Source organism: Sinocyclocheilus rhinocerous, unplaced genomic scaffold (genome assembly GCF_001515625.1).
Source record: "Sinocyclocheilus rhinocerous isolate Xijiao unplaced genomic scaffold, SAMN03320098_v1.1 scaffold2026, whole genome shotgun sequence".
NCBI classification, from domain to species: domain Eukaryota; kingdom Metazoa; phylum Chordata; class Actinopteri; order Cypriniformes; family Cyprinidae; genus Sinocyclocheilus; species Sinocyclocheilus rhinocerous.
This window is the reverse complement of record NW_015624871.1, coordinates 460,004-472,771: the sequence shown is the minus strand read 5'-3', so window position 1 is coordinate 472,771 and position 12,768 is coordinate 460,004. Positions and strand designations below refer to the sequence as shown.

The 12,768-nt window shown below is 34.4% G+C and overlaps 2 protein-coding genes across 2 annotated transcripts; both read right to left on the bottom strand.

Annotated features, from left to right (window-relative positions):
• Positions 1-681: 681 nt before the first annotated feature.
• LOC107746949 (cyclin-dependent kinase inhibitor 1C-like) lies at positions 682-1,357 on the bottom strand. Its single transcript, XM_016561311.1, has 3 exons — positions 1,304-1,357; positions 1,112-1,162; positions 682-939 (listed from the first exon to the last, which is right to left on the bottom strand). Exons 1-3 carry the CDS (start codon positions 1,355-1,357, stop codon positions 682-684), a joined length of 363 nt encoding a protein of 120 aa, XP_016416797.1.
• A 6,703-nt stretch (positions 1,358-8,060) lies between these two features.
• Positions 8,061-10,085, bottom strand: LOC107746942 (amelogenin-like). Its single transcript, XM_016561300.1, has 7 exons — positions 10,026-10,085; positions 9,911-9,955; positions 9,360-9,413; positions 8,944-9,141; positions 8,626-8,814; positions 8,217-8,294; positions 8,061-8,093 (listed from the first exon to the last, which is right to left on the bottom strand). The coding sequence occupies exons 1-7, from the start codon at positions 10,083-10,085 to the stop codon at positions 8,061-8,063; spliced, it is 657 nt and encodes a 218-aa protein (XP_016416786.1).
• Between the last annotated feature and the right edge of the window lie 2,683 nt (positions 10,086-12,768).

Here is a 12,768-nt window from a genome sequence, read left to right as displayed (position 1 = left end):
CATCAATGCTTTTAAACAACAGTAAGTTCAAGAAATGTCCAAGTCTCCATTAGAATTCAAGAATGTTTCTGAACAAGCAACCATTTCTGAGAAGTTACTGGAGTGACAAGCATTCCTTATATAACAGTTAAATAAACAGGAATTACATTTTAGACACAATACTGCCAGTCACATTGTCTGTTTTTGCTCCATCAATGAAAACAGCTCTAAACAGAGCCACAGAAGACCCGTTGTTACACATAGCAGTGGCATTTTGTTACTGAATGATTCGGTGCTTTTGAACAAATCTGTTTTGTAAATGATTCAATGATTCACTAATAACTTGTTTCGTTCCTGAACAAAAGTCAATAAGTTGTCGCTATCAACTGCAGAAAGAGTCCCTGAAATACTAACAGTCTGTCAGAGACCCAGAGAGTTCCTGGTACTTGGAACGCGGCTCAAATCAGATTAGAAGACTAGCACCTGTTATATCATTTTAAACTTTTGTATACTTTTTGTATAATAATACTCACTATTATAATACACAAAAAAATCTGATAAACTGTACATTTTCCTATACATTTAAAAGAGAAAGAATCACACAAACACAAATGTATGATTCAATGATACTAAGTTTATTTGTTTTAAGATATAACAAGAGTATCAAGTCAATCAGACACATGCTCAGTTTTAACTGGTGTCTTATCGCCCACCAGGAGCAGGAGCAGGAGCTGGGGCAGGAGCAGGGGCCGGAGCCGGGGCAGGTGCTGGGGCAGGGGCCGGTGCAGGAGCAGGGGTAGTGGATGCCAGCTGTGCTAAGATGAATGGCAAGAGGCTGAGGAGAGCATTGTTGTTTGGAGGCAGAGGCTGAGGCAGAAGCTGAGGCTGGTACGGGGGAAAGTACGGATAGGGATAGGGACGCTGAAATGGGTATGGGTTGAAGAAGCCTCCAGGTTGTCTCTGTAGAAATATCAGTAGAAGAGCATGTAAGATTTCTATTGAAAAGAGTCTATATAAAACAGATTTCAAAATGAAGACAAACATGTATGACATGTTCAGAATGTAGCCTAAAACATGATAAATTCATTGATTCAAGGATTTTATGCAATGGCAAAAATCAAAGAGAATTTGCCTCTGAGGAACGGCTTGATGAGCGCTTCTCTCGAAGTTCTCCATCCTCTGCCTACAAAGGAAAATACATTTTGCATCTTCATCACCATCATCACTTCATTTCCATTGTTATAGATTACATTACAGAACAGTGTGGTGGTAAAAATGAGTAAAACATCACATGCATTTGCAATATAAAGGGAATGAAACTCACTAGCACGGCACAGCAGAGTCCAAAGACACAAGCAACGATCAGGAAAGATTTCATGGTTCTCAGGAAGAGCAGCTCTGATCTAATAGAGAAAGTGTGTAAGTCACATTGGAGACAAATGTCTTCTAAATGACCAAATATAAATATAAATGCTCTTAATTTAGTCTACCTTTGCTTCTTACCTTTATGCCAAATATATGAGCGACTTGTCTGTGTGACATCAATACAGCAGTGATAAATGCTTTATATATACATTATTGACATGCAACTGGCCAATCAGCAGAAGTAACACAGTGACATGTTTGAAAAAAAAATGTAACGCTTAGTATTTAGCAAGATGGGCTTTACTCAACAATTGGGAAATAGGGAAATGAGTCACATGGTTGTCTCTCTTATGGTATATTAATTGTAAACATACTGAGTTTATGCAACACATAAACAAAACAAAAGATTAAGGCACACCTTAGGGCTGGATGTGACTGGGATTCGTTGATAATAAATTATAACTTTCCTAATATCTGTGTCATTCTAGATATCATCAAAAATATATAGAATGCCAAAAGGAATTGGAATACTTAAAAAAATCAGGAGAAAAGATCTTTACATTAATGGAGTTGACTTGCCATGATTGTGACAAATATAAGCATGATTATGTTATTTAAAAAACAAAAGAGCCTGTGTGAACTTAGATGAAATATGGGAAAAATATCTTTAGCATGAAGGATTATGTTGTTGATACCAGCTCTTAAAAAAACAAAAATATCTGTGTTGATAAGCAACCTAATAAAGAGGGGATTTTATGTAATGTGATGTTTCTCTAGTCTAACAGATACATATATTTTTTTTTCTTCTTAGGTTTATTATATATTTTAAATAGTGTTGTGTGTTGAGTTATGGTGGATTTAGGGGTAGTGAGTGTAGCAATCATAGCATTAAAAAAAATAGAAAATACAGAATTAATGATTTATTTGTGTTAAATTGTATTAACTACTGGCAGATGTCTTCAAATGTTGATTTCAGCACATTCCAACATGAGCTTTGCCAATACAGTGTGTGTGTCGTATAATGAGCCACAATTCAAAATCTCTTCAGCTTTTGTCATCAATAACAACAACACATAATAATTTTCCAGTTGTTGCCAGATTATTTCAGTCATTGTCAATCAAGTAAATCATAATAAATGAAATAATATGGTGTCAGAATGCCAGAACATCTTTGTTTATCTAAGTTTGCTAACCTTTTAAACCAAACCTAAAAAGGTTTGTATTTGTTAGACACCATCACTCATATTTTTCACTCATTTGATTTGGCTTCTTCTTTACTCCTCTCTTTATTCTTATTGCTTATATAAATCCTTAATTCTTATTTATTAGGTTACATATTTGTTTGTTAATTATTTGTTACTTTATTTCTATAAATACACATTTATTGTACTATTCCCTTTTTACGATTTGTATTGCATTATTTCCATGGGTGCTATAAAGTCTGGCATGTGAAATGTATTGTATTCATAAATTAAAACTTCGTACATCCAAAATACTGAATCACACACAGTAAAACTGATGAAAGCAAAATTGTTTTAATGGTAACAAACTGCCGAAATACACTGAGAACAACAACAAATGGATCTTTGGACAATTTATTTAACTCACATATAACTGTACTTGTGTAGTAATAATTCTAATGTTCCAGGGTGTCCAGAGAAAGCTGATTTGCTTTTGTATTTCTAATAATTTGTTTTATTTTTCTGTTTCAAATGTAGACTAATATCACTGGCTATTAGAGCACTACTAATCATTATTTAGACAGCCGCATGTAAACTGAAAAGTGTAATTTATCTCAACAAAGGAGCAGGCCTTAGCGTGCTGTGATAGGTGCGCGGGTTGGCACCGGGGTTGGGGCGGTGGATGGGGCAGCGGGTGGCGCTGGCACTGGGGCGGGGGCTGGAGTTAGGACAGTTCTAGAGTAAAAGGCCATCAGCAGCTGAAAGAGCTGGTCTGAGTTGAGAACCTGGAAAGGCTGACGCAGATTCAGAAAAAAAGCTCCAATCTGATAAGAGACATTATGACAGATACATTATATTGAATTTTACAGTTTAACTCTGGATTACATTCTTTGACTTACCTCATCAGAATCCGAGCTGGATAATGAGCGAACCGCACGCTGGTGAACTTCAGCCTAATTGCAATAAAAAAAAAAACATTGTCACATTATTTATATGCAACTGAGTAAAATGCAAAAGAATAGCTTTTGAAACATACCTGCAATGCCAAAGACAGACCAAGAAAACATGCAAATAAAATTACTGTCTTCATGATTCTCCAAAGGAAAAGAAATAATATTCTTAGGAAGAATATTTATTGCTCTGATGCCTCGAAATAGTATAATAATTTGAACAGCCTGAGGATTTAAATACAGCAATAGATACCACACCTCTCTGTTATGTTGATGCCTAAATTGCTGCCTGCTGTTGCTAAATTCACTGGGAGAATCCTACAACATTAGGTGAGCTTGAGACAACAAATTAGTTTAGCAATCGGTACAATCCCTCCTACACGATATTCTTCTGTGGCTTTCTTTAATCGGTTTGACTGATATTGCAATACAGAAAGAATCATAGGAAAGTCAACATATAGCTCTTTGAAGCAAGAATTTTGTAAAAGTTGTGAAATAATATGCTTGAATGAACTACAACATATTGTTATGTTGTAACCACCCTGAATGACATCAGCTTTGTATTAGTATTTTTAGTTGTAACTAACAATTTCTCTGACAATTGATTAGTCCTTGGTCAAAACAAAAGAGTCACAACAACAGTGACAATTGCTCAACAACTACCTTTTATAAAGAGAGAAGCAAGACCAGTGTGACACGGCTGGAAACAGGGACAAACTTTGAGAAGGCAAACTTAAATTTATCGCTGAAAATTGTACATATTATTTTAAAGAAGCAATGTGGTTTCTAGTGGCATTATCATGTGTTGCGGTGGCGGCTCAAGTGAGTAGCAGCATTCTGACAGATATTTTGGGTATACAGTATATCAGTGTTTATTGGAATCATGGTGGAGCTTCACACTGTTTTATATGTATTGTCAAGGCAGGTTTTATACATTTTTAATGCATTGATGATTTTTTTTTTATTAGCCCAATGACAGAGACCGCTGGGATCATGTTAGCCCAGTGAATGGAGAGAAATATTTATCAGGTCCAGTAGACGGAGGAGTAAATGTACCTCAGCCAGGCGGCAGAACTCCAATCAGACCCAGATGGGAGAAGAATGTTGGGCGTCCAGTTTTTGTATGTTTTTTTTTTTACATTCACTTTATGTATAACTCTAAAATTATTTAAGGTAGTTTTAGTTCAAAATATTTCAACTGACACTCACTACAGCCAGATCCAGTGGGCCCATTGTATCCAGATGGACCTGAGCAACATGCACAAGATCCATATAATGGCTCTCCATTTGGACAAGATCCAGTGTTCCCTGGTCAAAATGGAGAAGACAGAGTGGGTAACATTTTTTGCACTTTTTGCAATGTTTGCAATCACTATGCAGTACAATGAACATTCGTTTTATCTTCTGCTGTAGGGTGATGAGTCTGAGTTGACTAGACAAGGGTTCACTTTGAACCAAGGTACACAGAAGAGTGGACAATGGCATAGATGGGGAGGAGCCGGAAAACCACAGAAGAATGGCAGAGCTGGTAGACCATCTCACAAAGTAAGTTAGACTGCAGATCCTGTGATAAACAGAATGAGATAGTATTATAAATGTGGAAAAACAGAATATTTGCTGAAATATGAAAATGAATTATTAATTTTGTTAAATGCCTTCAGCTGGATAGGATGCCAACGCACCCAACCCAAGCTCTAGTAGATGGAGGTAGAGAGAATCAAATGAATCCACTCTTTGGAAAACCCCTGAGTCCCAAGATGATGGTAAGCTCATATTGCTAATATTAACATGCACTTTGCACAAATTCATTCATGGAATAAACAATGTTTTATATTAAGCTGTTATTGATTGTGTATAGATTTATAAGTTCATTTTGATTCATGTTCTAGGAAAACAGACAGTTCATACCAATCTTCAAGGTAAGATGTTGATAATTCAACCAAAGACATTATGGCCTGGTTTCACAGACAGGGCTTAGGTTAAGCCAGGATGAGGCCATAGTTCAATTAGGAGCATCTTGAGACAAAACATGAGACATATTTTAAGATATGTCAGTGCAAGTTTCTCTCAGTTAAATCAGACCAGACATGCATTTTAGTCTGGAACTAGGCTTAAGCCTTGTCTGTGAAACCAGAGGTAAATGTCATGAACTGAATGCATTTGAAGTTTCTAATCTGTGGTTAATATTTGTATTCACTTGGATCAACATAGGCTGACAATGTCACTTTGCAGGTGAGCGAAACTTATGGTGCTGTTGTTTTGTACCCAGAAATAAAAGTAATCTTTAATATTTTGAGATGAGTAAATTGAGACAAAACATGAGACATATTTTAAGATATGTCAGTGCAAGTTTCTCTCAGTTAAATCAGACCAGACATGCATTTTAGTCTGGGACTAGGCTTAAGCCTTGTCTGTGAAACCAGAGGTAAATGTCATGAACTGAATGCATTTGAAGTTTCTAATCTGTGGTTAATATTTTTATTCACTTGGATCAACATAGGCTGACAATGTCACTTTGCAGGTGAGCGAAACTTATGGTGCTGTTGTTTTGTACCCAGAAATAAAAGTAATCTTTAATATTTTGAGATGAGTAAATATATCAAAAAAGCAAAAATAAATAAACATAAATATGTTCTCCCTTTAACAGAATGTTAGTGCTTTCCATCTAAAGGAGGTAATGCCACTAAATTTGGGAAACTGACATTAATTAACCAAACATACTGTATTTCAAGAAAATACTATTAAAACAGAAGATAAAATCAGAATAAATGTTTGCCTTGTTTCCAGGGAGAGAATGTCTTCCTCTTACCAAAAGTAAGTGAATGAAACAGTCCAAGTAAAGATAATACTTTGCCATTCATTTTCCATTTGCAATAGTTTACATTATGTCTATTTTATTTCATACTTTGTTTAATTTGAAGCATTGAACAGATAATAATAGTTATAATTTAAATAGACAAAAAGCAATAAAGTTTTATCCTTCTTTCCATCCAGGGCAAAGGACAGATGCAGTCACCAAAAATGGTAATAAAGTCTTCGATCTTTTAGATATGGTAATGTTTCATGTTGAAAAAATGTATACCATTTGTGACTTATTTACAGGGTGGAGTGAATAAACCTCAGGAACTGGGGGTAAAGTTGTTTTTATTATAAAACTTGTTTTATTATTGTGAAATAAGTTGCATAAGATTTCTTAGTAGTGTACTTAAATTAATATTTGTTATCACTTTTAGTATGGTCAGGGTTTCTCCCTCTATGGCCCTCAGGTAACAGGCACTATAATGAACATTCAACATGCTTGATAAAATATCAAATAAATAGAAAGATTAAAACATTAAAAGAACGTTTAAATTCAGTTTACCAAATCAAACTCTGTAAATATACTTTCTATATCTAACAGCCTTATGTGAAGCTCATCTACAATCCAACTGCAACGGTAAGTCATATCACCTTAATCTGTAGTATTTGAATGACCTTGCATATCTGGTCACTATTTCTTTTTTTTCTTTTTATTAAATCAAATAAAAACCATCTGTTGTATATTTGTTCCCAACAGCAAAGAATCTCATTTGAATATGGCATTACACAGCTTGTAAGTAATCAGGACCATGTACTAATATCACATCAGTTACTTTATAGATATCTGCCAGTACCTAGAATAATTTTTCACCTAACGGTATTCTCTTTCTTGTTTCAATGTATTTTTTTTTTCTTGGTCTTTTGAATGTCCTGGTTGTCTTTGCAGCTCCCTGCATTCATAAAGGTCAGTATTTTGGTTCTCAAGTTAAGAATGACAGCTGGTTTTGAATTATTTGAATATATATTTTAGATTATCTTATTTGTATTTATTTATTTGTTTGTTTGTTTGTTTGTTCGTTCGTTCGTTAATTCTTTCAACATTGCTTTTGACTCTGATTCTCCAGGCAGAGTCTGAAAGTGATCGTAGGACAAACTAGGAAAGAACCATATACAAAAACCACATTGGTAGGACAGATTGCAGTACACACAATAAATAAAATCAGTTTGATTGAAAACCTTTGCCTTTAAATAACCTCTTCTTCTTTTTCCACAGACGAACATCCAGCTATTATATAACTCAGCATAGAATTTCAATGTATAATGTCGTTTTTTATTTTATTGCTAATTAATGCCTATTTATAGTTGTTCACTCAACCACAGATTGCTGAATTTTCTGCTTTAATCATTACTCTTGAGAATCTGCTCATTAAAACTATTAGCATCAACACTGTGACTTTGATCATTTTGTCACTGAAGTTGGGTGATTTATTCTTAATTGTTGATACAAGAAAGCACTGCTCCTAATCAAGTTTCAGTAGAACAAAAGACAATTTTCAACATAAAAAAATAAAATAAAAATAATAACTATAGACAAAATAAATTGATCATCTATTATTTATTTGGTAACATATGTCCAAGTTGAACAAAAATGTCTCCTGTGAGGGGTCTCCATGGTGGGATATCTGGAAAACCAACGACAAATTTACATACTGATAATTTAACTGGTATGATATCCTATTATAATATACAAATTTGAATACCTTTTTAATAATGAAATCTTCTGAGCCTATGGCTCAAACAATGGGAACCCAGGATGCCCCTGTCAGAGACAGAGCTGGTTAACAAACTGCCTACAAATTCTACAGTAATTATTCTGTCCAGCAATATTTTGTCAGGTTTGGTTATTAACAACATGTTAACAAAAGATTGCTTCTGAAAACACCTCTCCAGTTCCCGGACCGGGCCGATCACCACGGTAATCAGGAGCAGACGTTACCTTCGGGTCTGACTTTCCCCTGTTCTGAAAAATGGGAAACATTCTCTGTAAAATGTCTAAGAAAACACAAATACAAGCCCCTTAAGACTACATCAGAGTAATGTGATTCATGTAATTAAATTTAATAATTTAATATTAAATATTTATTAACTATTTATTAAAATAATTATGTATTCAGTATATTAAATATATTTAATATTTTTGAGATGTTTCAAACAAAAATGCATTTTCATTGTTTCCTTCTTGGAGGTAATACACTTTTCATTTAACCATTTTTCTTTGTAAAAATCACATTTTTGCCTAGTCAATCAATTGAAAGGAGAAGAAACTGTGAGGGAAAATGGTTTTACAATACCTGGATTGGTTGTATTGGTTGCATTGGTTGCATTGGTTGCACTGGCTGCATTGGTTGCATTGGTTGCACTGGCTGCATTGGTTGCATCGTGTCCCAGCCTTGAATACTTGGGCCAGTGTTCTGGTTGGGTATCAGCCTTACAGGAGTGTTCCTCAGAGGATATAGATTAGTCAGGAAGAATGGAAATCCCTAAAAACAAACATGACTTTTTTTACTCTCCAGACAAAATTTGTGAGAATAATAAAAAAAAAAAATTTGTGGAACAAAAAAAAGGAGCAAAAAATCCATGAGTGCACGATGTTCCCTGTCTGTCTGTACCGGGGGAAGGTTCTGTGTTGGTAAGCCATTGTTGGGACCAATGCCAGGTATAGGCTGCTCCTGCAGCAATGGGGGCAACTGTGCTGGGTTCAGCTGGTTTATTTGAGGGGGCAGGAAGTGTCCCTGCATCGCAGGGTTGAAGTTCAGCACCTGTGGGGGCTGCTGCCGAATTAGGAAGGGAGGGAAAAATGCAGTTCCCTAAGGAGAAAGAAAGCAAAGATTTAAATGAGCCCCTTATGAGCACCATACCATACCAACAGAACACCATATTAAGATAACAGTTAATTCCTTGTTTCAGGTTAAGAAATTATATTTCTCTGTCATATACAAGGCAATTACGTTATGGCAGATTTTACCCTCAAATCTTCAAGCTATCTTCATATTAGTTTTTTTTACATGACTGGATGCTGAATTACCTGTGCTGGACCCAAACCCACACCTGCCAGAGTGAGTCCATTGATACGCAAAACCTACAAAGAAGGAAAAAGAGACATGAGCATTACAGAAAACAAAAATGTACACTACCATTCAAAAGTTTGGGATTAGTAATTTAATATATGTGTTTATACACCATATTTTTTGACAGTAAAGACATTTACAATTAATCAAAAGATTTATTTTAAACTTTCTATTAATCAATGAATCCCAAAAAAGTCAGCCAATCAGCATATTAGAATGATTTCTGAAGGATCATGTGACACTGAAGACTGGAGTAATGATGCTGAAAATTCAGCTTTGCCACAGCCTTAAATCATATTTTGAAATATTAAAATAGAAAAGCATTATTTTAATTTGTAATAATATTTTGCAGTATTACTGCTTTTACTTTGTTTTTGATCAAGTAAATGCAATCTTGGTGAGCAAAAGAAACTTTTAAAACATCTTATTGACCCTAAACTTTTAAATGGTAGAATTTAATATATAATATTTTGTATAAAATTCATGACAAAATGCACACGAAACATACCTCATTACTGTTACTTGCAATTATTCCAATTTGAGGATGGTAGATCTGAGAAACACAAACAGATTTGTTACTATAGATTCCAGATGAAGACATTTATTTATCATTGGACACTTACAGGAGCACAAGTGCAAATGCTGAGAAGACCAGCCATGGAAAAGATGGCCTGAAACTTCATCTTGGTTATCTGTGGATTAAAAAAAAATCTATGAAAATGAACATATACTAAAGTCTAAAAACATTATGACACAGTCCTTAGAAATAAAATATTTAGATACATTTTTGAAAGACTCCTTACTGGTGCTGTCTATTTAAACTAATAATAATCAATAAATGCAATACATCAATAATAGACAATAAATGCAGAATATTAAAGAAATAAAAGTACATTCAAGGCAGAGCAGAAGTGCAAACTATTAGCTTCTTTTCCCCTTTGCTTTTAAACTGCTGCATGTCCTCTTATAATATCAGGTTGCTGTAGCTGTGACACATACAGTGTGTCATGTGCCTCAATTTGTCTATACCGCGTCATATATAGACATGTATTATTATGGTCAACTGAGATGCTAATTGTTTCCATCAATTTAATGTCTGGGTTTGAGTATGTCTGTATATGCACAGTATGTGTGTTTTGATTAATTATCATTATTATTAAGTCGTTAAAACATAGGTCTTCAACCCTGCTCCTGGGGACCCACTGTCCTGCAAAGAGTATTTCCAACCTGCTTCAGCACACCTGGCCTCTGACTTTTCAAGTGATCCCGAAGACCTTGATTAGCTGGTTCAGGTGTGTTTGAGTAGGGTTGGAGCTGAACTCTGCAGGACAGTGGGTCCCCAGGAGCAGGGTTGAAGACGTATGCATTAAAAACATTTAATGCTTAACAGATATAGAGCACATGCACCAGTGCTTTAGATCAGAACTGAGCTTTCTCACAGACTCACAGACTAATGCGCAGGCTGAATGAAGAGCTGTTTGTTCTGTGAGGTAAGGAGACAAATTATTGTCTGGCTAAGAATGAAAAAACAAGATTTAACCATTCTCTTCAAAACAATAATTATGGCAATTAGTGTGGTCATCTCCACTTAGTGATTACATGGTTCAGGGGCTGAGTATTCCAGACAGAAGAACCAGACTAAAATGGTTTATTTCCTCAGCTGTAGTGACCTTTGTGATTTCTAAAATGTGCAAGAACCTTAGGAGTCCAGTAGATGGCATTAAAAATCAATCTGCAAAAATCTGACTATTTAATATATATTTTTTAGACTATACTTTCAATTTTAGAAATAGCCTGTGGTTTGGTTATAATAAATAACCAACATGTTTAATCATGTAACCCTATTTCATGTAGTTGTAGACAGCAAAACGCTATATATTTATTTTATTTTATTTTTTAAACTGTCTGGTACCTCGGGGGGTGTTTGTTTGTTGATTGATTGATTGATTTTGAGGCATCAGAAATTATTTATTTGCATTAGAAACTTGTCAACCTCAAAACTGTTTATATCATGGCCTTGATAAGCACAGTAGTTGTGACATATAACATTTGCACTCTACTTAAAATACCTGTGCTGAATCACACACTTTACCGTTTGGGGTCTGTACAATTTGTTGGAGTCGCTTCATCAAGGCTCGCCAAGGCTTTATTTGATCAAAAATGCAGTAAAACAGTAATATTGTGATTTATTATTACAATATAAAATAACTGTTTTATATTTTAAAATATTTTAAAAGTTTAATTTTCAGCAGCCATTACTCCAGTGGTATGATTTTGATTTATTTTTTTTATTTTTTTGTGGCTATAATGTTCAGAAGAACAGAATTTTAAAAACCACCTTTGGTTGCTTTAATGTATCCTGCATAATGCAGAATAATAGTATTTATTAAAAGTATTTTAATAAAAGAAAGTATCTATCTATCCATCTATCTCTCTAAACAAAATCTTATTGACCTAAGCTTTAAATGGTATATTATGAACAAATATTATTTTATGTCTATGTCTGTGTAACTTTTGATGATTTGCGACTTTTTCTGTCCTGATGCCATTATGTGGTAGGCTAATACAATCTTTTCTGTAGCAACCATAGTTTCGACATAGTGTGAATCATAATAATTGTTATGAATTTTTTTTAAATAGAAGTCTATGTGAACCAGTGGCCACGTCAGAAATGAGCTTTGTCAGAGACTGACTGCAAAATAATGCATACACTGTAAAAAATGACCATGAATTTAATGGTAAAAGACTGTAAAAATGCTACAGTAAAAACCTGTTAAATGGTTAATGGCAAATTCCCGTACTATATACGGTGAAAAGCGGTATTGGACATTACATGTAATTTTACGGTAGTATACTGTTTTTGGAAGTGAAAAAGACAGTATAATTTACAGTGAATAATGTAAATTTACAGTAATAACGTAAATTGACATTCCCAGAATTCCCTGCGTTACATTTCAAATTTTATGTTTTTTTGTTGAAATAACTGTTTCTTATTAGTTTTTTCTTATCCGTTTTGCATATTAGGGTTGTGTGTTACACCTAATGTTGCTAAATGAATGTTTATTGCATTATTTCAGTTTCATGTGTGTTACCATGATGGTGTTTAGCGTTTGTGTGAATGACACTGTGCACCTTCTATATATGTTATTATTTAAAAGCTGCTTGTGATGGGCTTTGGTTCATCATGTGACTTTCTCATCACCACCTGCATTTGGTGGTTATCAGTGTATTACAAAGGTACAAAAAAGATTTCAGTACTTCAATAGGTTGGTATATTAACATTATATCAGTTAATGAAATTATGGTATTTAACTGTAAATGTAAGTTAAAACCGTAAAACCTAAAATGTTGCTACTGTATTTTTTA